Here is a 25,492-nt window from a genome sequence, read left to right as displayed (position 1 = left end):
AGTAAGTCATTGCCGTGGGATGAGTAACATCCTTGGGAAGGGGGGTGCGGCACTGTATAATGCCTACAATGCATGCAAGCAGGTTATTTTTACCGCCAATGGTACATGTGTACACGCGTTCTCATCTAAACGCTGACTGTAGAACATAAAATGTACATCTGTTGGACTTGGAAAACACTTTATAAATACCCATAAAGAGGGGAAGGCAAGCAAAACTTTTAGAGAAAAGAGTCCATGGGGCACACTCAATGTTGTTAAATAAACAATGGTAATGAATATATTTCTTCGAAAAAGGTGAGTCATCGTGCAAAGTATCAAAAGGCTTTTTGTTATGAAGTTTAGGTCAGAAAGGGAACGCCCAAGTCATTATTTCAATGTCAAAATGAAATTTTTTATCCCCTGCTAGAGTATTCAATATTCAATATTTCAATATAGTTCAATATTTAAGGCGAGAAGTATCAATGTGCTGTCGGGGCTAAGACCCTTCAAACTGACGGGGTTACTTTGATCTGTCCGAAACCTATACATTTAATTGTTTTTCAACCGACACGATTTTGTTTTTTTATTGACACTTTACGATTTGCCCCGCAAAAATCAATGGAGTGTTATTGATTTCTCGAAACAATGTATTTAAAAGACATATTCAATCGAAAAATCGGTGTTTGACTTTAATAAATCAAACTAAACGAAATATCATTTCAGCATGAATGCAGTCTTTTTACAGGCAGAAATTTCCCCTGATTTATTTATAAATTGTTTTTCATAAACAAACTGTGTTGGGACGAGACTGAGTTTACAGCAGTAAACGTAATAGGCAAGACAGGCGTGGATTAAAACATATTCCAAACATGGCGTTCGCGACAGCTTCGTTACTTTGTTCTGGTATCGGCAGAGATAGTTTTACTGCACAATCAGATGATATATTTTCTATACCAGAATACAGAAAGAAAGAATGCACTACTAGTGGTAAGCAGACTCAATATCCATTTCGCTTTCAAAACCGAAGGAAACAACTAATTGCATTGTCGTACGACAGAATTTTCCTTTAGAATATCCTCAGTTTTATTGGTGCAAACCATTTTATATGTATTTAAAATTGTTAAACATGACCTTTTCGAAAGACTATAATATCATTGCCCATTAGTTATCGGGGACAGTGGATATTTTTTTATGTCACAGATTTTAAATTTAAATTTTGATTACGAACTGTGAAAATATATCTTTGTTATCAAGTCCACTCTGAGAAAGAACACGGTTCCTCCAACGAATGTGAAGTTAATCAGGGCGACAAAAGAAGAAATGATGCAAACAATAAAGAAGTTCAGGATGAAGACTCAGACGCGAAGATCGAAGATAAAGATTTGCTACGAGATAATGAAATAGATCAGGATGAGAGTTTCAGCAAGGCAACAGAAAGAGAGAATTTTCAAACACCTCAGAGTAAGTGCTTAAGTATTTACACTAATTTAGTCATATGAACTTAGCATAGCTAGGGGTATTGTGACACACAAACAATCTTCAAGTCTTGTGCTATGAATATTCAACTACCACCGAAATTTGAAATGATGCCCGCACCTACATTCTAAAGCCCACTGCCGTTGCAGTGTTCGTGAGCGAGCCTTTTTTAAATGAACTTTGTTTCTTTTATTACAAGATCCTTCCGAAATCAAAGCATGTTCTCCGGTGAGAACGACTTTGTTTGAAGGTGTGGGAGAAAGTTCGGGCGCCGAGAGCGACAGCGGGAAAAATAGCAGACGAAGTGAATCACCAAAAGGGGACATTCATAATGAAAATTTAGATACAGTACAAGTGAAACACTGGTATCAAGATACCTATAAGAATAAAAGTAAATATAATTTTTTTCTATTTGAATCTATTAAAAATTCACTTGTATTGTTCATTAGTTGTAATAGTTTTTTAATATAAGGAAATAGAGCTGTTTTCATAAAAAATATCTAGCGTTTATAATATTAATCATATGCTTCATGTTTTAGGACTTCCGGATGAACTAAGCTCTCTCTCTGACTTAAATATCCAAAGTGATGGATCTGTGTGGGATATTAATAATCGTGCTCGAGAGGATGGAACAGGGGCCAGCGAAAGCGAAGCAGATAACAAGAGACCAAACTCATTTGTGAATGGTAATTTTATATAATATTTAGTGCATAGCTTGTTTCACCTTATCTGGCTACTTCTGGGGATTGTTCAGACGTCTTCAGATGGTTAACTCAGAAATATGGTTTGCCCTGTTGTTGCTAAATGTTACAGTCAAGAAAGGTGTGTAAACACCCTCTCTTTTCTGGGTGTTGTTTCCTTCGGTGGGCTTTACCCAGGCAATCGTGCCCATGTGCCACTTTGGTAATAATGTTGTCTAATGAATGGTTCCTATGGAACAACCTAAACTCCTGGCAGTTTGGCGGGTCAAAACTCCCTCCTATGCCCACTGCTTGGTAAAAAATATGTCCATCTCACTAAGGAGTCGCATGTCAAAAATAGTTGATGTTGAGATATTTCAGTGTCCTACTTCGTATATCCCCAGTAAACACGACTTGGTTGCCTGGTTGTTATGTCTAAGTAAAATTAATTCTATTGGTACCCTAGTAGCAATGTACATAACTGCGTTAGGGGCGACACATTTTGCTAGGGGAACATATAAACTGCAAAGATTTGAAACACTGGAAATAACGTATACTCTCCCTATACGTGGGTTAAAAGCTACATTCTAGAATTAAAGAAAATGTGAAAGGAAAGCACCATGTTTATGTTGGTAAAACGCGCCACTCCACAGGTTTCGTGGTCAAGCAAGCATACGAAGGTAGTGCGGCGTAGAACCGTTTTAAAGGTTGCAGGAAAGTTACTTCCGGTATCCACAAATGGGGAAAATAGTATATTGCTTTCATTAGTCTGTGTTTAGATTTTTTTTTTTTTTTGAAAATTAAGTATACATTTATTTGATAGTCATACAATATTATTATTATTATTACTATGATTATTATTATTATTATCCTGCCAACTTTACTTTTAGCATCAGCAAATGTTGATAGCAAAGAAACACAACAGAAGGAACTTGTTGATGCCAGTAAGTATATGAATACTTTACCAGGTAGACAGTACTACGCAAGCAGTATATCTTCTAATATCTAAACTGTATGGAATACAGCTCTCTGAATTTGGCTACCTTGTGACTCTTAACGTTATCTAGAGTTGACTACGACTCCCCATTCTTTTGAAGTTGAAAGTGCATCATATGTGGTGATATGAACAACATTAAGATTAAAAAAAGTAGAAATTGTTTGGCTCTTTTTATACCTTGAGCTTGGTTAGTTAAATTTTTTCTCCTTCTGAAGTAAAATCTATAAAATTGACTTGCGTTAAAGTGAATTAGAATGTTCTAATCATGAAATTCTTTTACAACCTTAGGTGCTGAAAACGCTGCGTCTCCAGTCCCACTGCCTGAGTCGAGAATCCCAGCCGATGAGACTAGGAGCAGTACAATGTTGACAGATCGTAAGTAGCAAAACATGGGAACACTATACCTTTCTTTCTCTCTTGATTCCTACACACACTGAACTTTGACGAAGCTTGAAAGATTGCACGTATATTCTAAAAAAAAAAAAAAAATCAAAAGTTATTATATGAAACTATTATATCTTTGTGATAAACAACAGATATCTAATAAATGTACTTAGATTGACTCCAGTCTGTTAGCCAGAATTAGACGAATGCGAAACGGCAGCTATGAATTTGTTCATTGTATGCCAATTTGCCTCAGAATTCAGCATTATTTTAAGATTAACATATTCCGATGAAAGTTAGTAGTTGTGAACCATTAAATTTATGGATTCTTCCATTTTAAAAAGATATTACAATAGTTGAAAACATTGCAATAGGGAAATCAAATTACAGTATCTGTCTTTCGTTGAGCTGAATCAATTATTTAACAGCATCGTTATTTAAATATCCAGTTGTATCTGAATCAAGAACAGAGGAAACAGAAAGGAAGGAACCTGTGAATGAAGGTAAATCTTTGCCTTGCGTTAACGTTGAAATCCAATTTGCAAAACATTTCTTTTCGGTCATTCTGCTTTATACATGTAGTCAGGGCGAGTGAACGTTAAACCTGTTAACGTGCAAATACAGAATATGTAAAAACAAAAATAAATTTTATAAAAGAACTTTCGTATTTGCCAAACTAGTATTGATCTGTTACATGCGGTTCCTGGTCTGAAATGTGACTCTACGTATGTCGAATTATTCACCTGTGAATTCCACGTCTGAGATGTAGAAGGGTACCATTGTTATGGTGAAAAACGTCTTACGTCTCACAGCTGGCAGTTTGAATTAATTTGGTGACACGTGGACATTATTATGTCCAAGGGTGACATTAGTTCGACAACAGACGGATTAACTCTAATACTAGTGCGAGTGGTTTCCAAGTAAATAAATAAATAAATAAATAGATAAATAAATAAATAATTATAATTTGTCTTTTCCTTTCCAGGTGATCAACAAATAATGTCACCCCCACGACCACTTACTTTGAATGAAGAAGACGGTGGCAGTGCTAATAACCCAGGCGGTAAGAACAGAGTTTCTATGATAACTATTTTAAGGGCAGATTTTAAAAAACATTTTAAGGTCGTATTGATTAAAAAAAAATAATTTTTTCAAATGTGTCTTTATATTCAGCTGCATCTGAACCAAGAAGAGAAGATATAGAAAGAAAGGAACCTGTGAATGACGGTAAAATCTGACTTATATACAGTCCACTTTGTTTAATTTGATTCTTTTTTCGTTGTGGCATATAATTGGGATGGTTGCAGTCCTTTTAAGGAAAATATTTTAAACCAAAATTCCGACATGCTAAGTAGACATAATATGAATTATCAGCCTTGAACGTTTCTTTTTTATATTTCTCTTTATTCGTTTTTCACTGTTAGGTAGCCTTAATTTGAAATGATTTCCATTGTTTAATTAATTTGGTGACACATGGACACATGTAGCGCATAAACTGTGATGAGTCGCCAATGATTTAAAAAACAACAAACAAACAAAATTGTTAGTGATCGTAACAAATTCTGAGAGATAGCCTGTATTCACCAGTCAGTTTCGCCTGGCGAATTCAACTGACCCAGCCCCTGTCTCCATCAATCTTGGCATCGACAGTTTTTAGCTTGCAGATTTCTCCTCTGAATCTAGCATGCTTGGTAGATACATAAAACGCGATTGCTAGTACTGATGATCTTTCCATCACTGGTTTTTAAAAGTACATGATCCACGAGATCATGCAATTATTGACGGTAAAATGAAGACAAAAGTCTTCTTTCTTAAATGAATATCATCTCTTTATCTAGTTGCACCTGAATCTGCAAAAGAAGGCACAGAAAGAACAGAACCTGTAAATGATGGTAAATATTTGACCAATGTTATAATTTACCAAGGTTATTTTTTTCAGATGACTATACTATAGTATCTATGTGTGTCAAGTTTAAAACAAGAGTAGGTCGACAGAATAGTTTGACTTTGTTCAAGAAGCGTCATTGCCTAGCAAGTTTGCAACAGAATTTCCATTATGTGTCATTTTAAGTTTGCGTACAGGGGGGGGGGGGGGGGGGGGGGCAAGAATATGGCTATCTCCTTAACCGACCAAGATACACACGTGGCATATCAATAAAAACATTATTTCAACAACTATTTATTTTATTTTATTTATTTATTTTATTTATTTTATTACGTATGCTTACGTATAGAGATATAACGCTATATAGGTTTTCTAAAAGAAAGATTTAAACCAACGTCAAAACTTATGAGAACCTTCAACCCAAAATTTATTCGTTAAATATAAGCTTTGTTTTACAGAATGCTCCTGGGATTTCATTATATCCGCTCTGTTTTCAAACTACCAGTGTTAAAGTGATGATCGGGGGTATCTTTGAAATAGAATTGTACATATGTAGTGGGCTTTTAATTTTTTAGGGTATGAAAAACTGACTAAGACAACCTTTTAAGCGTTATATCTCCTTATGTAACGATCACATAATAATATAAAATGATATGGAATGAATAGCTGTTGAAATAAGCTTTTTATTGATATACAATATGTTTGTATATCTTGGTCAGTTATGCGCAGCATTAAAAGATTAAAATTGTCTAAAATTGATTAAAGATATTAATTTGAAGATTGGCATATTGCAACCCTCTTTTTGAGAATTAACTGTTTGTAGTCACAGCAAAATAGTAATGGAATGAATATCATCTTATTATTCAGATGTTTCCGAAGATAAAATAGAAGGCACGGGAGGAAAGGAACCTCTAGAAAGTGGTAAAACTTTTTATTCTTGTTATAATTGAGTTCATAAGAGCATTATAATGCGATTATTTGGCAGAGCCGCATAATTGCAAAATGAAGATCTATACGGCCTGGGCTTACACAACAACTGATTTCGTTTGCATAGTGTGTCGTTATATATTTATACTGTATACATAAGCGTTCATACCAGATATATTATACATGCAGTACGGAAGGTGGAACACTCTTGCTCTCATTTTCACATTTACAACTCTGATCGTGAAATATTCATATAAAAGAAAGATTTACGTCACCATGTCTTCCACATTAGACGTAGACAAGAAGCCATGCATGTTTAGTCATTTTTTTGGTATAAATGAGATAACGATTTCTATACGCCATTTTATATACATTTGTTCATGGATACACTCTCTCGTTCAGGAGCTTCATATCATGCAATCCATCCACCGAACGAGCAAACAACTGCTACAGGAATCGAAAACAAAGGAAAAGACTGTTTTGATTGTGGTGAGTTTTTTTCTCGTTCATTGATATAGATTGTTTTACTGTTGGTTTGTGACGTATTACGAAAGCCAGATTTGGTGCTAGTGGGGTGAACTCTGGAAGTCTCAAGTTCGACTAAAAAACATGGAGTCGGATGTGAGGCAACCTTTTTCACCGATGGTATATAAATATTCCATTAAGGGATTTGTGACAGGTAGACGTTGTTGTCACATTAAGTTGGCATTTTGAGGAAAATTGGTATTTTAAAAAACAAAATATGAACTTTTTAACGCTAATAATAAAATCACGCTTGATCTTTGGTTTTTTGTTTTGGTTGTTGTATATGGTATTTTGATCCATAAAATGTTTACCAACCAGCTGCAGATTACGATGGTGATGAATCAACAGCGTACGAGTCCGATTATTCTTTGAGGAAATGTACTAGTGAAGAAGTGGGTTTGGACAGTCGGAATGTCGGGGCAAGATATTCAAAGAGGACTGTCCATTCAGCAAAGATAAAGCAACCAAAAAAATCGAATAGAAAGGAAAGGTCCAAGTCAGGTCATGAATGTACATGTAAGTCTTGTGTAAACTTTTGAAGATTTTTATACACTGGTGTGTAATTACATAGAGTAGTACGCCTGAGGTCCACCTTATGAGACTCTGTTTCAGAAATCCCTGTGTCTCAAAATTGATGAGGTTAACGATTGAAAAAGTGACGTTCATTCTTTAAATTATTCACATCTCTTCGCGTAGAGAATTCGCATCTCTGTATGAGTGCATATTCAACACGAGGCGATGTAAACTTTGTATTTGGAATTTGCATTCAAATGGCCAACTGAACCTCCCTGCTTTTTTTCTTTTTAATTTCAGCTCGAGTAGGGGGGATAGAGGCCAAAATGGTATGTTTGACTGTGATTTAAAGCCTTCTTTTGCATTGTTAAAAAAATCCACATGGCGTCTCTAACTATTGAGTGTAAAAGGCGATGATAACCAACATTTTAAAATCTCTTTATTAACTCAAATTCCCAAACGTGTTTTCTCAAGTATGTTTCAACTGCTCACGCAGTAACAAATCAAATTTTTGTGAAAAGTTTTTAAATATGTTATCATTTTTAGAGAAATAATAGTATACATTGTGCATGCAAAAATAAACAAACGTGTTCTGGCCATAATTGACGTGTGCTCTGATATTTACAGGACCTTTATTATGGCTGTGTTCGCCGTGACATGAAAATTATGAACTCTGGGACAGCGAAAAAATTTAAGAAGATGCACGCAGTAATCGCTACCTTGAAGCAAAACCAGGAACAGGCAGCAACAAAAGACGACCTCAAACAGATGTTTTCCCTTCAGACAGACAGAAAGCCGAAAACTGTAGAGAACGTGGTGCAGACAGAATCAAGAATGTACATCAATCAAATAGTTCAGACAAAGTTGCAGCAAACCGATTCTGAGATTCAAGCGACCCCTGACGCTCACGATATCTCTACCCACATCTCTCCAGAAGACCCCATCATTGGCAACAGACCCGTGCACGTTGATGAAGAAGTGCAGGTGGAAGTCGCATCCAAAGAAAGCGGCATCCAGGTCGGCTCTGAAACCTCAAGCGAGTCCACACAGACAGAAAAAACAAATGTGGTGAAACAGTGCCAAATTGGAAAACAGGCAGGAGAGGCAGTTGACGGGTGCATGAAGAAGTGCCATGGTGGAATACAAACAGAAGAACCAGATGACGGGTGCATGAAGCAGTGCCAGATTGGAACACAAACAGAAGAAACAGATGACGGGTGCATGAAGCAGCACCATATTGGAACACAGACAGAGGAAACAGATGGCAGGTGCATGAAGAAGTATCACATTGGAACACAAACAGAAGAAACAGATGACGGGTGCATGAAGCAGTACCAGATTGGAACACAGACAAAGGAAACAGATGACGAGTGCATGAAGAAGTGCCATGGCAGAACACAAACAGAAGAACCAGATAACGGGTGCATGAAGAAGTGCCATGGTGGAACAGAGACAGAAGAAACAGATGACGGGTCCATGAAGAAGTACCAGATTGGAACACAGACAGAAAAACCAGATGACAGGTGTATAAAGCAGTGCCATGGTGGAATACAGACAGAGGAAAAAGATGACGGGTCCATGAAGCAGTGCCGTAATGGGATCCATAAGTTGGAGATTGATGATGAAAACAAGATCAAAGCAGTTGAAGCCTGGAGAAAGAAATGTGATGAGGAAGCAAATAAAAGAAAAGTAGCAGAAGAAGAAAGGGATCTGACGACAAAGAAGAACAAGGAGTTGGAAAAAGCCCTGATGGCCTTTTGCAGTGGTATATATTTGCCACCAGATCAGGATCAGCAAAGACTTGCAAATTTGTGGCATCAAATGTATTTTCAGTAAAAAAAAAATCATTTTCCCATACTCACTCCCGCCGGTGGCTCTTATACGGGTTTCGAAATAAAACATACGTTGGTCTATACTATCATAAGGACATTTTAAGTGTTCTTTTGTGCGGGATAAATACGTAGTAGTCATTGTAAACCAAAATTTAGGACCAATTTCACATGAAGTTATATAGGTTGTTTTAGATGGACAACCCCTACGTTTAATTACAACCTCTTTCTTCTCCATTGGAGTAAACCAGACTATTTTTAAACGTGCCCCAAGGTAGTTGGAAAAACGACTCCACCCTCTCCTTCTGCTCCTAATAAGATTTGGTACATTTTAATTTTTGTGCATATATGAATACAGAAATCATGTGTCTTTCAAGGGCGGATCCAGAATTAGTTGAAGGGGGTCCGTTGGCGTGGATTTCAGGGCCCGCTGAAGGGCTCCGAAACTTTTAGGTATTTTAGAGGGCGAACGGTACCATCTGGTACGGTTTAGAACTATAATTCAGCTAGTCAAAATTCCAAGAGGGGACCATTGGTGTGATTTTTTTCGGAAATCGAAGGGTGGTGGGTAGGCAGGACCCCCGACCCCCCTTAAATCCGCCACTGTTTCTTTGTTCCTTATATGTCCATTTCTCTTCTTTTAAGAAGGCGTCGGGGCTGAATCCAACATCTTGTTTTTGGTTAGTGGGAAGGTAAAGGGATATGCCTCTCCTTTTCCCCCTGACCTTTTTTTTTTTTTTTTTTTTTTTCAAAAATTGATTAGTTAAAACTTCATCGTACATTCCTATTTTGCAACACATTCCTTTAGAGCAGGGTCCTTTATGACCGAATGTCAATTCATCAATTTTTTTTCAGTTTCTTTTAGCCAAATATCAATCTATTTCGTTCGTCTAGACGACAGAAATTGCCTTTTAATATACCGATAATTCTTGTAAGTTTGTATGTTTGTATCGTATTTTACATGAGTTAATGTTTTGCAGTGTTTTAGAATTAATTTTGCCGTTTACGTGTGCATTGATGTATTTAACTGTTTATTGTTTCACAGTTTTGTCTCTCTTACAGTTCATGTTTCTTTTTTGCGATTTCAATCAGGGCAGTTAACATTGACACCTACCTCGTGGACCGTCGTGGTTTGGTAAATGTTTTCTACTTTTTAACAACTGCGTCAAACCCCATTATATAATAAGTACTAAGTCAATTCATCAATCAAACCTGAAACAGAACCTGGTTTCTATGCAACCTATGGTATACTAGTAAGTGTTTCATGTGAAAGTGTGTTTTTGATAAAGCAGTTTGAAGTTATTTTGATGAATCCAATGAATGTACATAATGTTGTTGTACCGGGCAAACCTATAGATGTCATATCTTCAGAAAAGTCGCTGGGGAATTTGAAAAATGTTCTCTGGCTTATTTATGTATTTATTTGGGATTTATTTCAAATGTCTGTGTCGTAATTTCTATTGATGTTTGCATTGACTGTATAGGTTGGAGTGAAGTTATTCAATTAGCATTTCCCAAACAGTGGACGATACACCCCATTTCCATAGATTTTTAGATCGATCTATCCCTGTGGGGAGTCTCACTAGATTACTGTCAGCTTGGCCGGCTTAAGCGTCTGTCCCGCCTACTAAAAGCTGTAAGGGGGTAATTAACTATGGTGCCCGCTCGGCTGACTGCAATTTAGCGTGAACCCCCAGGGAGATAGGGCGATCTAAATCTTAATCTTTAGATCGATCTAAATCTCTGGAAAACACCCTTAGACTTTGCATAAAGCAACAATTTATTTGGAAATTTATCGGGAGGAATATATATCTGCAACTTTTAATTGATTTCTCTAAATAACCAGAATATATTAAACCAACAACCGTTGACAAAATTACAAGTATAACCCTTTGAGTTCTGATTTTTAAACATTTGGGTTACCTCTCACAATAAAATGTGGAGATTGGTGAATTTCACCCGTAGTTGAAAATATTTATTCGGTTACTTTAAAGGGGCTTAAAGATCGTAATTTTCTCAACGACTTGGAGAAGGTATATCTTAGCAATTAAGAAAAAAAGATATGATTTGAAGGAATTTAATTTTTAGCTATATCAAAGTCTAACCCGTGTTTTATGGTATTTTCAACATTGCTCATCACTACGTTGTACGCTTGGGAAATTTTGAGCTGTAAATAGGTCCCTATCTGAAGGCAATTAGGCGATTTTTTATCACAGAAAAAGTTATGGTGAATTATGGTGAATAATTGCGTTTATGTAAGAAAGTTTTGTTTAAAACGTTATGTATATAAGGGATAGCATTATTTTAAGGGGTGTGTCTGCACATTTTGACTTATTTAATAGTTGACCGGGGCACTGTATTAACAGGCAACAAGGGCATTGAGCTCACACATTTGGGTTAATTGTTAAGGTCATTGTTATAACTGGGCAGTCAGCTGCGGTGAAGTTCTCTCACATAGTCCCCTAGTGGTCTACGTAGACAGTTTTATCAGCTACACTTTATCGCTTACTTACTATTGAAATTTTACGTGGAATTGACGATTCATCTCTTTACCTGGTGGCTGCACGTTCATATGGATATTTCTCAAATATTTTTGTTTCTTTTGGATGATTTACACCATGCCTCAGCGATGCCTGTTTTGCCATATGCTACTTATGTCAACATATTTGGGACAATCTTTCATTTGTGCCAACTTTTTTTGCTCCAGTAGGTTTTGGTTTACATGTTTTATCTTATTAATGTTTATTCATTCATCATCCTTTTTATTGATTATATATTATGGTATTTAAATTGTAGGGGGATTTTATGATTATCCTTTACGACTTTGTATCAAGCTACTATTCTTTATTAATAAATGACAATTTTCAGCCATATGGACCTTTGTCTTATCTACTTTTGAGCAAAACATTTGACTACATAAATACGTTTTCTATTATTGAATAGCACCTAATTGCAAGAAATGATTTTATTTTTTCGAACCAAACAAAACACATTAAGTCCCCCAAAATGTGTTTTAATACATTAAGTTGAATGAAGTCGGGGAAGTTTATTTCAACAGAAAAGTACAGAAAACGTGATAAAAAGCTGTTTTTTGATGTATTATTGTTAAGAACTTCGCCCCATTTGCCTATCAAATTATTATTTGTGATGTATTCATTTCAAAGAGACTTTGTTTTAGTTGAATAATGAAAATTAATGGAAAAATTACTTTACTTTTTATTTGCATAAAATTAGTGTTAACGGAGCATGGGTATGTTAACCTCTAAACGAGGACTTTCGGGTATACGGACATCAAGCATCGAAATAACTTAGTTTTTAGAGTACTGAAATACAACTAAAAACCTGAAAAAGCATATTGTCCAAATCAATAGGAGGTGGGCATTAACAGCCCCATGATTGACGAGAAATGTTTTAACCAGGCTGTATGTGATGCGTCTGCACCACGTCAAGGAATATCAGTTGTGAAGTCGATTTCTTGTAATCATGAAATGAAAACGTCAATTGTAAAATAAATTTTTATTTGAATTTTTCAAATTACACATTGAGCAAAGTGAGATCGAAATTCACCAGTTCAGTTATATATTGTGACAGTATCTTCAGCCAAGCATAGTGATAAAGTCTTAAATACTCGATTTACAAAAATTGTGCGACTAATGTGAGTTTTGTCACGTTAACGAGTACGTTAGGGTTTAAATAACATACAGGGAGATTTACCGTTAAAAGCAAGCAGATTCATTATGGCTGCAACACAAGCATACATATGCTGGTTTCTACGTTCAAAAATTGTCTCCTGAAACAAGTATACCTATTCTACACATCGCAACACACCAGTATATGATATGATAACGAAGCGCACAGTGCAGCTATCCATGTCAGGGCTGACAAATTCTTAGGGCACTTGCAAATTGGTTAGTTTTGCCGTCTGTGGCGTTTCCGTGTAGCACTTATGGATTTCAGTCCGATCTTTGACGTGATCAGATTGGCTGCGCTAACACAATGGTTTCCTCACATAGCGACAAATCGTTTTGGTGTCTATTTAAACATCTTGTACAGTGGACAGCGGGTTGTCCTTAGAGACCATTCTCTCCAGACAAAGATATATCACAGAATATTCAATATAGTTTGTAATTCATTTTGTTTTCACTTCATAGTGCTATTGTCTCATACTCTGATAATGCCAATCGCTTGTGGTATCAGTTTTTAACAGGCTGACCTACTCCTGTAATCTGGTATATTAGTTATTTATTAGACATCATGTCTTACTACGTCATATTCTGGTCATATCCTTCATTGGTACATCGTCGGAAGTGCCATTTTCTCCAGTGGGAACGTCCATCTCTAGGAGTCCCTGGCCTGGATTAGAAATGGAAAAAATAACGTAAAATAAATGAAGAATATCTCAATTTAGTTACATTTAATGTAACTAGTAACATAATACAGTGATTAAATACCACATTCCATGTATTAATTATTTATAATCAATTATATGGTAAATAAAAAATAACATTATTGCTTTGAAAAGATATAGATATACACAGTGAAAAATGACAGAATTCATTATCCATATCACAGAAACCACACCTACAGAAACTAGCCACACATGGCAAGCAGACAACAAAACAAAGGCAGGTATTGCAAGCGCATTTTCGAAAAGCACACATCTACTAGATGTTGTAAACGTGCCTAGCAACTAATGTCACGTGGAATCTCGCGTTTCCTCGCTCTCTGGGGGTTCAGGATAAGATGAAAGGGGGTCGGTGTGGTTTATGGCCTCAGAACTGTTCGAAAGCCGAAAAGCAGGATTGTTTACCCCGATCTCCTGTGTAGCTGCAAGATGGAAGGAAAGAAAGAGAGAGAGATGCACAGGCAAATAGAAACCCAGTAACCAAATCATGACCAACTCGTCAATGAGCAACCCTTGATTATCAATACAGGTTGGCTAAAAGTTTCGGGGTGAGGAGGGTGATATTGTGGACGAAAATTTTAGATTTATAATGGACTTTAATTGCAGTATTTGGTGCTTTGTCCTTATTAAAGTGTAACAATGTCCTTTCTATCAAAACACTCAAACAATCTACCAAAACAGATTTTGAAGCATAATTTTGATTATTTCGCGAATCATCTACATTCCACTCCCGCTAATGTAAGACAAGAATTTAATTTCATAAATTTCATCAAATGTTTTCAATAGTATAGCCATGCTTATCGATCACTACACTCGCTTTACACTGATAAAAAAGCCTCCGCCCCCTTTAATCACATGTAGCAACCATGAAGTAGACAAACTAGTCTACGTGTATAGTAGTTGATGCAAAGTAAGATAGAACGAGATTCCTACATATTGCAGCGAAATTACATTGTGGGCGACCCTTAGCATTGTTTTTAAATGCAAACAGTCGACGAAATACTAACAATAATTTTAAAAAAATGAAATGGCCATTTTTGCAAAAAATTATAGCATAAAACTCATTAAAAATAAAATAAATTAAAAAAATAAAAAGTTAATTTATAGATTAATTCTGAGAGGTTTTGGTTGGAAATTTAAAAATGTTTGTGTAAAATACCTGTGGTGTCCCCTTTATCTAGGGATGAGTTTTCCTTTTTTATTTTTCTTCTTCTGAGTACCAGCACAGCAGCGACAGCACTTGCTGCTAGGATGACCAGTAATACGATGACTATGGCTGCAACAGCACCGGCACCTAGACCACCTGAAACAAATGGAGAGAAAAAATGACGTTCTAGTCTTCAGATTTTATACTTACAATGAAAATACTACTCAGGAGCGGATCCAGAGATATTTTCTGACAGTATTCCAAATTATCTTTGTTGATCCATCCTCCATTTTTGTTGGTCTTCCAACAGAAAAAACAGATAATGTAAACTTTAAAAGTCTTCCAGAAGACGGTCTCAATCCGCCCCTGCTACTACTACTACTACTAGTACTACTACTACTACTACTACTACTACTACTACACAAACACACATACCAAAATAAATTTTGACACTACGTATATAGAGGGATGATAAAAGAATAGAAAAAAACTAAACTTGACACAATACATATCATTTCCACAATAAGTGCTAGATGATCGAAGCGCCCATGGTGGCAAACGGGACTTCACAATAAAGCAGTAAGACATTTCTTTAACAAATAAAGATAAAAATATCCTCATTTTCTTGTGCCTTTTGCTTCCCAGCACATGCAATAAAATTTCCATTTCAACTGTTTATAGTTGGAAGTATATTGTATGGCAAATTTATGTTGCTTACCGGTGTCCGCGGTCTCCTGTGAAATAAGCACAGCGAAGTCGAGAGCCGTGTTGTTCCGTCGCTGTAGCTGTACAGTCAGGTATTGCTGCGTGGTCCTGAAATCCTCAGGCGGCGTTGAGCTGCAGAATATGTCCATCTGAAAACAAAACAGATTTAAATATAAAGCCATGTTGATGTAATCTAACTTTATCAACGTACAGTAATTGATTTAATCTACTTGAAAACAACGATTGAATATTTAATTGAACAGCCGATACGCTTTTGAGCATCATATTACTATTTTCCAATCCCTTTAAGATATCGTTCCAAGCGGCATCAGTTACAAGAATGTCCATACAACTTCATGTAGGCCTATCTTCGTGCATATGAATATCTGTATGCAATTTGTGTTCTCCTTTAGCATTATTCTGATACCAAATCACTGCGTGGCACATAGTCCTTTCACACATTTTCACAAGACATATCTCCGCGTTTCTCTCTGTCAAACTCACCAGCGCTTTGCTTTTATCCCCTCCGTCATAAAAAGTCAGTTTCGGCCGTCCGTCACACGGCATGCTCAGCTCCTCAAAGTGCACGTAGATCACGTGATCTGGCTGCGCGTGAAACGTCATGACGCAATCCTGAGGAGCCAGAGAATCAGTCCTCGCACCTGGCGCCCATGCACGAAGGTGGTTCTGGCTTACAGCAGTGAGAGAGATTCTAGTGTCGCAGTGAGATGGACGACTGAAATAATCTGTGCGAAATGAAAAGGAAATGTGTAAAATATAACGCAATTAATTATTAAATGAATTCAGAATATTTGACAAAAATATTCAAAGACTGTCAAGGGGAACATAAAATCATTGGCGAAAACCTCTAGAAAACAGTCACTTTTACCTTATCATTTGTCCTTTTTAAGTTCTAGATTCTTTATCTTTGTCTTAATGAACAGCGGCAAATTAAAATACGAGTTAGTGGACACTCACGCGTCACAAATCCCGGTAAAGCAGTGGGTGTGGCCATTGTGCTCTCCTCGTTCACTATAGACACGTTAAAACTGAAGTCAAACTCCGTGCTACCACGGCGGTCCAGTAACACGGTCAGATACTGGCCGGAAGTGACGATTCCTGCTGGAACTTGAGATCTACACGTATAACGTCTCTGAAATATCAATTACGGCCTTCATAGAAAATGTCATATGGTTACTGCTAACTGATAGCGAGACTGAGCACAAATTTTACTTTGCAGTTAAAAGGATATTCTTAAACACATGCCCATTTTCTTTTATATTTTCAAGGAAAATAATATGCTTGAGGATTATTCAGTTTAGTTCATCCTAGGACCACACTGGGTTTCAAAGATTACTTCAAACCAACCTCAGTTATTGCACTCTCGCCAAAGTGTCCACTGCTTCAAAATCATATTTTATTTATTTATTAGGCCTAACTATTGTTTTTGTATACGTTTTAGAGTCCCCTTATATTAACAAGCCACTTTCGTTTTAATTGCTGATGATAGAGGCCAGATTCAAGTAATATTTCAAATTCATGGCACTTAAGGGTCCGATATAGAGATGGGTTGGGTCAAATGTCCTTCTCACCATTTCTGCAGTCTGGTCCCGGCTGTCGTAGAAATAGAGCACCGCCTGCCCTGTCGTACACGGGGAAATGAACTGAGTAAAGTGAACACGAAGCTGCATGGTTTCATAGATAGACTTGAAAGACATTTGGCATTTATCGCCAGCCCTGAAAATAAAAACTGTGGTGTAATTCAAAACAGTCTGATATTAATTTTGTAAACTAAATGACAAGGTTTTTGGACTCTCAGTAGATCACAGAAGCTCATATGTTGATATCAGTGTACTTTACTTTGACGTGTGTGAAAATATTAACACGCAAATGTGTTGATATCTGTTATGCAAGTCAGCGTTTTGGAAGAAGTTTTATTTATTCATTTATTTATTTATTCATTTATTTATTTAACCTGTACTTACGGGCTAGTCCTCTCCTATTTATTTATTTTTTATTTAATTCTTTATATATTTATTTAAATTATACTTACAGTCTAGTCCTCTCCTATTTATTTATTTATTTATTTATTTATTTATTTATTTATTTAAATTATACTTACAGTCTAGTCCTCTCCTATTTATTTATTTATTTATTTATTTATTTAAATTATACTTACAGTCTAGTCCTCTCCTATTTATTTCTTTATTTTGTTCTTTATTTATTTATTTATTTAAATCATACTTACGGTCTAGTCCTCTCCTGGGTACCCCATGCCTGCACCATGTATTGCACATCGGTTTGGAGGGTGTACGTCTGGTCGCACTCTTTTTCTAGATTATCCATGTAAACTGCAAATAAAAGGTAAACAAATGTACTCTTTTACACCCACTCTTCCTAGACTAATGTTTTTTTAAACTAGGTATGTTCCTCGTCAGTGTTAGTTGTTAAGGATTCTTTTTGGTTAATACTGTATCTCCAGTAGCAGTTTTCCTTCGTTTTTTCTTTCCGTATAAAAATCATAGTTTGTAAAGCTCTGTATATTTTGTTAGTGTTACCCATCCCATATATTACATTCCATATATTATTATTATTGTGTGTGTGTGTGTGTGTGTGTATGTGATTTCTACTTACATGGCGATTGTCCCACTGCTGGATTAGTGTCATCTGTCAACTGAGCAACTTGAAATTTGAACTTGGTGTCCACCGTGGCAGGTACGGATATCTTGGTCAGTTTGACGGCCAGGTGAGAACCGGTAGCCAGGAGATCTTGCGGTTTTGAGTTGCCACAGATTGTTTTCTGAAAGATAAATTCAATTTGACACATTCGGCTTGTTTGAGGGCTTGGTCTTGGATACATGAAGATAAAACGTGAAATTTTCAATGTGAAATATGTAACTTTGAGAACATGGTTCAGATGGTGTATTATCAGGTGTGCAAAAATGACCCGTCCCCTAATTATAAGAAAACAATAAAATGAAACTGCGAGTTTATGCTTTCAATTTTAAGCAATTTAAGTTACTCAATGTGTTTTTGAAGTAAAATGTGAAGGGGAAAAGGCGAGAAAAAGTGCACACATAGATAATAGATAACCCAACTGAGAGGACTGACCCTTTTTCCTTTGATTATATTCGTTATTAGGAATTTATATTTTTCTTTAATTCATGAATCGAAAATCCAATATGGACTGCTCATTCCGTGCATATAATTATGTTAATTAGGTACGGAATCACCCGAGATGGGCCGAATGATGTCATTACCAGTATATCAGTCTGCACTCCATTTCCATCGTAGAAAGTCAGGGTGACTCCTATATTGCACGGCAAGTCCATTATCTCCGGAAACGTCACCCGAAGAACGCGGGAATTCGGCAACGCCGAAAACCGAAGTACGCATTCCTCCGCGCTTGTGCGCTGGACGATTGTGGTTTTGTCAGGACTCCACAGCTGGACGGTGTTCACCTCGTTGTAGACAAAATAGTCCCTGTCTCCACACTGTTGTTGTGAATTGTCCATGTAAAATGCTGAAAGGAAATGTTGATTAGTTTTCACCATCAAACACCTTGCTGCAGATCTTTGCTGTTTAGGAGATGCCTTTACAACAATGCTATAAATTGATATTAACCTAGAATTACAATTTTATTTAATGTTGTTACGATAAATAGAAAACGACACAATAATGTATTTCTATAAAATAGTATAAAATGATGTGTAGGACAAAACACAGTACATTTTCAGAAGATAAAGCGGTTGACTAGAGCCATCTTAGCTACCCTGAATTTCAGCACCAAACAGACACAGCGCGCGCATATTGGTTCATAGAACGGTTCCCATCTAAGCCTGAAACTCAGGGTTACTAATTAAGCCTTAACTTACTTCTATCTGGCCTGTTCACCGCTTGTGTGGTGAAACAGCAGAGAAGCCATATAAGCGCAAGATTCACACTACTAGGCGAAGTCATCATTCTCTCTTGAACAAGGCGAATATTTCTCCGTGTTGTCTCAAATCTCGTTTATCCTGTTTGTCACGTGCTTGTCACGGAGTCATGACGTGTGGCGCTATGCTGGAATAAAGGATGCTTAGTGGTTATTTTTTATACAAGTTCAGATATCCGACCTAACTAAGGTTTGGATGACATTGCCAGGCAAAACATTAAGCTAGTAGATTTAATTTGTAGCATATAGTCTGATAAAGCCCTGTGACAATACGTTCGTGATAGTAATACGTCTATTAAATTCTCAGCAACCAAAACAAGAATAAAACATTTTAAATGTACTAGACGTTTGTAAATGTGGACATCATCACCTGCCTTTTACCCCTGGGATTTCACCCCTGATGTCTGAAGCGTTATGCTTCAAACTATTAAAGTTGACATTCAAGGGATTTGGTAGTACCAGTTCTAGTTCTAGACGTTTTTGGACCATAAATGTGTTGGAGTCCTCAGGTGTGGGAATAGCTTATCTATACAGTGTTGAATTTCTAATAATCTACACCTGATGGTTGGAACGGTCTTAGATCTCCAGGCGGATATTGGGGGAGGGGGTGCTCATCAAACCCCACTCCGGTCTTAGCATGGAAGTAGTCTCTTTCATCAAGGGGGTAAGACACTCTCATAACCCCATAAAAGCATGCTTTTTGTAGTTGGTAAAGCAGATTTGTCCCAAACACTACGGCATCTTAATTTTCTTATCCCTCCCTGCTCTTGCCTCAGATTTCGGACATGCATGCGAGGTACATGTACATGTTCCTACTAGCACATAACAGAGGTTGGAATACAGGCCCGTGGCCAGGAGGGGGGGGGGTTCGGGGGGTTCGAAAGAACTGCCCCTTTTTTCAGGAAAAGGTCCATTTTGGGTAAAATTTTATGTAGGTACACATAAGTTTCATTGTAAAAGGTCCACTTATTCAGAAAAAGAACCCCCCCTTTTGAATTTGCTGGTTACGGGCCTGGAATAGACCGAGTACGTGTATCAGGATAGTGCTTTTAGGTATCAATACTAAAACCGTGACAGATGAGATACGGGTAATACATGACGTCGGTAGACAGTCAAAGACGAAGAGAGCACTAACAAACCCCATCATGGTTCTTATGTAAGCTATTGTTATGTTAACACAGTGAATGGCTCACTAATACAAGAGTCAGTACTTTAAACTAGTGCCACTCACTTGCGTTTTCGAATAATTTGTGCAAATACTTGAACATACTGTAGAAATGATGATGATACTTACCTGCATTTTATAGGTGTTAGGTCTGTATCCCTCTTGATATTGATATTCGTGAAAAAATCTCTTCTGTGTTCGACTGGTGTTCAGCTACCTGTTTTGAATACGGTCATGGCGTCTGTTGACCTACTTTTAACTTGAACAGTGTCGCAGTACAGGTAAATAAAACGTGTGGTGGTGACACTGTATTGTGACAGGTGAGACAGGAGACAGTGCGTGAGTTCTGTCCCCAGAAGTCCTAATACATTGTATGTGGTCAACCTGAAAGGAAAACGTCGGAGTAAAGGTCCATTTTTAACGCTAAAAAGTGAAAGAAAAAAGAACAGTGAAACATTCTCTTGCACCATTCAATTTAGGTGTAACGTAATTAATAAATATTCATTCAAAATTTACAACCCTCTAGATCTAAATAAAGATCGTTAAAATGTTAGACGATGCCAGGTTTGTATGCTGTCCCTTCAAATTGGATCATCTCTATCACAATCCAACATTGATTGTGGATCAGGTATGACAGCAATGGTAGTCTGCACTATTGTCCATTCCCCATAACTCTGTAGCCTTTAGGTGTCATTCGCCCCATACACTTATTACCCTATAATCCAACTAGCCCTAAACTGTACTAATCATATGGGACCCCGGACTTCCATTCCTAGGACTGCCATACATTACTATCACTCCGAGTTATAGAACGCGTTCAGATTCAAACATCGTACCAGCTGGATCGATCCAACTATGCGGGGGGATTCTCGCTTAATTGCATTCAGTGTAATCTGCTTAATTGTCTGACACGCCTCCTTCAGTAGCGTGTTAATTAGTTAATTACCCCCTAGGAATTCGAGGAGCCGTGTCAGACATTTAGGCCAATTACAGTGATTGCACTTAGGGACAATCTCGCGATCGATCCAGCTTGTATGATGGGTTTATCTGAACGCACCCCTAGATAAGGAAATGGCATTTTTCTTTTTTCTGTTTACTCAACCTACACACACACACACACACACACACACACACACACACACCTACACACACGCACCTTCCAGGCTAGAAAATGTTTGAAATTGCCTTCTCTATATCTTTACAGTAAAGCTAATGTGATATGTTCCTTTTATAGCCTCTGAATTTCAGGGGGGCAGGGTGTGAATTTGCCATTTTGTTTAACATTCCCTCATCTCCGTGTGGCTTATCCCTACGTGTGACCTACGCTTTATGGAGTAAAGGGGATTTATATCAATAACATCAAATAGACATTCATGTATTTACTCAATGATAACCTAAGGGCCTACGTTGAGAGCTTTAGTTACAATGTTAGCAGTCTTAATTCTTATTATAAAATGTGGAGGATGTCATAAAAGCTGGCGATAGACCTTAACACACCGTTTACATGCAATACTGAAAGTAAAGATTTGGTACAATTTGCAATTCCTTAGATAGACTAAGAGGGTCGTGAATCTTTTCTCTCCTATGCTTAGGAACTTGGTCTGAAATTTTCATTATGTTCTGGTGAATCCAGGATTTTGCTGATCCGGTATCCGCCAAATGTCGCATTTAGAACAGATGCTCCGCAGACAAACTATAGCCGACCCCTCTTTAAAGCAACCCGTCTAATCCCTGATGGTCTCCCCGCCTCCACACGCGCAAATAAACGGATTAAACCCCGGCTCCGTGGTTTAATTCCAAGGCCCCTGCAGGGGCGGCGCGTATGGAGGCGGGGAGACCATCAGGGGATAAGTCGCCATTGCTTTTAGGTGGGTCGGCCATATTTGATCCGCGGATCTGTTAGTCTGCGGATCAGCTTGGTCTGAATGCGCTCAAATGTGTTAATGTTGTGATTTTTTGCCAATCCTGGATACAAGAATAAAACATATTTTCGAGCGAAAAGTGAGACAAATCTATGGAAATAACAAGGATTTCCTTCGTGATACAGAAAGCCAGGGGTGGAAAACTGCTGGTTTGGTTTCGTTTGGCTTGTGATGCCGATTTTTAGGAGGCAGAAAGGGGGTAACTCCGATTTTCGATGCTACGCTGATCAAGATTGACCCATCGAGGTTGGCAGTACTTTACATAGATAGATATATATAGGTAGATAAATAGACAGATTGACAGTGCATATTGGTTTTCGATCGCACTCCTATTTATCTATCAGAGTAATACTCCTGAGTCATTGCTAATGTGACCTAATCTGCTAATCGTATCGTAGCGGTCTCAGAAGACCTGGACATCTCAGTACATTACAAGCCCTCTATCAAGAGGGTGGAACGGAAAAATCCCAAGTGGTAGATGAGAATTGACATTTTGACTTTTTTTTTTTTTTTTTTTGTATGTAAAGAGAAATAAACGCAAATAGTATGTGCGTTGACTTCAACTGTATATTTCGGTATCTTCCGATGGATATCAGACCGAGAGGGACAATAGCTGAGCACCTGTTTCACATCTTATGTTCATATTTGAGACGAAGAAACCAAGTTATGCACATATTATATTGAGCGTTCTCCTTGTCTTTACATAAAAAAGACCAAACGACAAAACTTCCCTTACCTACCACTAGCAGGAGCCTTGTCTAACTAATAGTTTATCAGGCCTACTGACGGACCTATAGACGCGTTTTGAACCGGTCACACCTTAATCGAATATAATAAACCTGACGTATGGGTAGCAAGAAAGACGAAGACTTCAAAAACGAACCCGATGCGATCGAATCCTAGAGATTTAATTCCAGGCTGTAACAACGTCTGGTGATGTCACTATGAGACATAATCTGCAAATTCTAAACTTTTCATGATTTGCACTCTATCGTGGTTTTAAACATACATGGCAGTCAGTTTTTTATATGTTATAGCCTTTGGACCCGATTGCGATGATCTCAACTGACGGAGTCAGGCGGCATGTCACACCAGTGACTCAGACAAGAATGCCAAATTAATACCTCATGATCCTGACGCACGCAAAACTGATATTGAAAGTAAAAAAACATCAGCGATCTACCAAGTAGGGGAGTACTTCCTTTCACGATTTGATTCATCTGTTCGAAACCAATCCAATTAATACGGTTATAACTGACCTTTGTCGAGCGCGGGGACTCCGTTTAGGTTACTCCCTTACGTTATAGCCTGCCCCTCCCCCCCCCCTTCCTACACCTATGTCTACGAATTTCAGTCATTTCTGTTTTTATGGAATTTAAACTTTACAGTCGTCTTTGATAAAGGAATAAATTTCGCATTTTTACGCTAAATGACTATTAAGATGGTACATCTTTGGCGTAAAAAAAGCAAAAAAAAAAAAAAAAGAAAAAAGAATAAAAAAATAAATAAATAAATAAATAAATAAATAAATAAATAAATAAATAAATAGCATTTTACACCTAATCCTAGCCCTCGCTTGTAATGCTACTACATACGCATGCACTTTTAAGTTCTCTTTGAAAGACGTGTCTCAAATTCGGGTCCCCGTCCTGTGAGACGCTCTCACCTGCGCGGTCCATTTAAGACTGGGCTGCCAACTAGAGCGGTGCGACACAGTTTGTTTGGCACAATATTTGCTTTTATTATTTACTCCCTGAACACTGCTGACGATTTATAAGGCAATGCAAACAACTTTCAGTATTCGAGGGGCACCGCCCTTTAAGCACTGAACACTGGGCTCTTTTCACACCTTGTTACAGGCTGTCACTTTGTCACTTTTTGAGGTCGTAATAGCTTTATAACCCAAGACTTTCTTGGGCGTGGATTATCTGATGTTTTATAACTATGCAAAGATAAAGGGGAAACGGCTATTTATAATATGAGAGAGTCACATAAACGGAGTCTTCGCGTCGCACACCACTTTATTTATTAACTTACCCGGCACAGAATGTATCGCTAAATTATACCGCTCGTTGTTAACAGGGCACCAGGTGCTATACAGGGAATTCGTCCCCGAGGGACAGTTTGTGGATTATATAGCCAAAGTGAAGCCCATTTGAGAGAGCTTATCATGTAATTTTATGGTACAGGGATTTTATTCCCTTTCTGAAAGTCACCACAATTTTGCTTCCTTTTGTTTACTTGAATTTGCTGTTAGACGTTATTTCACTTCAAACGTAAACACACCAGTGTTAATTTGAATATTCAATTATTGTAATTTTTCCAAGTTTAAAGTCGTGAAACTTATATTGGTGCAAAATTTAGGCTTGGGTGATGGTAAAAAATTTTGCCTGAGTTAAAAAGTGTCAGATGTCTTCACTGGTATACGCAGGGTTTAGGATTTCACTGACTACATGATGCATTACCAAAGATGTGAATAAATAAATAGAAACTACGTAAATTATGGCGTACTAATTGTATGATAAAGGAATTTGATAAAGTTTTCGACATTAACCATTCCCTCCCCCCCCCCCCCCCCCCCCCCCACCAATAATGAAGAAAATAGAAAGAAAGGCTGAAAAAGATAATTTAAATAAGATAAATAAATAAGAAATAATAATAATAAAATAAACCTAATCATGCAGTGGCTGATAAATGCTTTTTTTTGGGGGGGTGGGGGGGGTGGGGGTGGGGGGGTGGGGAGGGTCTTTTATCAAGGCAAATTTAAAGCAGGAGACGAAAACAATCCCTCTGGCCTATAGCCCACCAGTAGGCCCTACACTGTAAGCACTAGTATATTTAGGGCACAGAAATTTAAAATGGTTTGGTTTTATCGCTCGTTACACGGGCTGCTTGCTGCTTCGGAAGCTGAGGGAGAGCACACGGGTCTACAGTGCCCCTCCCCTTGATCCGACATCGCTCCTGCCCTCCCCATTATGTACACGGTAACCAGTACTTTTATTATTCAGCGACTGCTTTT

At 37.5% G+C, this 25,492-nt stretch overlaps 2 protein-coding genes across 3 annotated transcripts; one reads left to right on the top strand and one right to left on the bottom strand.

Annotated features, from left to right (window-relative positions):
- The first annotated feature begins 103 nt into the window (after positions 1 to 103).
- On the top strand, positions 104 to 12,066 carry LOC112042075 (uncharacterized). Its single transcript, XM_087014629.1, has 15 exons — positions 104 to 966; positions 1,234 to 1,440; positions 1,655 to 1,846; positions 1,995 to 2,141; positions 3,026 to 3,079; positions 3,421 to 3,507; positions 3,966 to 4,019; positions 4,502 to 4,579; positions 4,690 to 4,743; positions 5,355 to 5,408; positions 6,269 to 6,322; positions 6,731 to 6,817; positions 7,172 to 7,369; positions 7,667 to 7,695; positions 7,994 to 12,066. The coding sequence occupies exons 1-15, from the start codon at positions 849 to 851 to the stop codon at positions 9,200 to 9,202; spliced, it is 2,622 nt and encodes an 873-aa protein (XP_086870755.1). The 5' UTR covers positions 104 to 848; the 3' UTR covers positions 9,203 to 12,066.
- A 630-nt stretch (positions 12,067 to 12,696) lies between these two features.
- Positions 12,697 to 20,872, bottom strand: LOC106181687 (uncharacterized). Of its 2 annotated transcripts, XM_087014630.1 has the most exons (12): positions 20,681 to 20,872; positions 19,328 to 19,514; positions 18,713 to 18,975; positions 18,087 to 18,252; positions 17,701 to 17,803; positions 17,045 to 17,189; positions 16,431 to 16,605; positions 15,957 to 16,198; positions 15,466 to 15,601; positions 14,760 to 14,903; positions 13,879 to 14,022; positions 12,697 to 13,548 (listed from the first exon to the last, which is right to left on the bottom strand). In XM_087014630.1, the coding sequence occupies exons 2-11, from the start codon at positions 19,413 to 19,415 to the stop codon at positions 13,892 to 13,894; spliced, it is 1,593 nt and encodes a 530-aa protein (XP_086870756.1). In that variant the 5' UTR covers positions 19,416 to 19,514; positions 20,681 to 20,872; the 3' UTR covers positions 12,697 to 13,548; positions 13,879 to 13,891. The 2 variants fall into 2 exon arrangements, with proteins under 2 accessions (XP_086870756.1, XP_086870757.1); XM_087014631.1 differs by lacking the exon at positions 13,879 to 14,022.
- Positions 20,873 to 25,492: the final 4,620 nt, after the last annotated feature.

The sequence above is a fragment of the Lingula anatina genome, chromosome 6 (genome assembly GCF_051362555.1).
Source record: "Lingula anatina isolate TDL-2025a chromosome 6, LinAna3.0, whole genome shotgun sequence".
Taxonomy (NCBI): Eukaryota; Metazoa; Brachiopoda; class Lingulata; order Lingulida; family Lingulidae; genus Lingula; species Lingula anatina.
The sequence above is the reverse complement of the archived record's forward strand: the minus strand, read 5'-3'. Positions and strand labels throughout refer to the sequence as shown.

What these genes read in the sequence shown, in the direction of transcription:
- LOC112042075 (XM_087014629.1), top strand. Translation starts at nt 849, where the DNA reads ATGGCGTTCGCGACAGCTTCGTTACTTTGTTCTGGTATCGGCAGAGAT. An exon ending in GAATTTTCAAACACCTCAGA is followed by an intron (nt 1,441 to 1,654) that starts GTAAGTGCTTAA and finishes TTTTATTACAAG; the next exon opens with ATCCTTCCGAAATCAAAGCA. An exon ending in AAAGGAACCTCTAGAAAGTG is followed by an intron (nt 6,323 to 6,730) that starts GTAAAACTTTTT and finishes TCTCTCGTTCAG; the next exon opens with GAGCTTCATATCATGCAATC.
- LOC106181687 (XM_087014630.1), bottom strand. Translation starts at nt 19,415, where the DNA reads ATGATGACTTCGCCTAGTAGTGTGAATCTTGCGCTTATATGGCTTCTC. An exon ending in GAGTGCAGACTGATATACTG is followed by an intron (nt 18,253 to 18,712) that starts GTAATGACATCA and finishes TTTATCTTTCAG; the next exon opens with AAAACAATCTGTGGCAACTC. An exon ending in GGGACCAGACTGCAGAAATG is followed by an intron (nt 16,606 to 17,044) that starts GTGAGAAGGACA and finishes TTGATATTTCAG; the next exon opens with AGACGTTATACGTGTAGATC.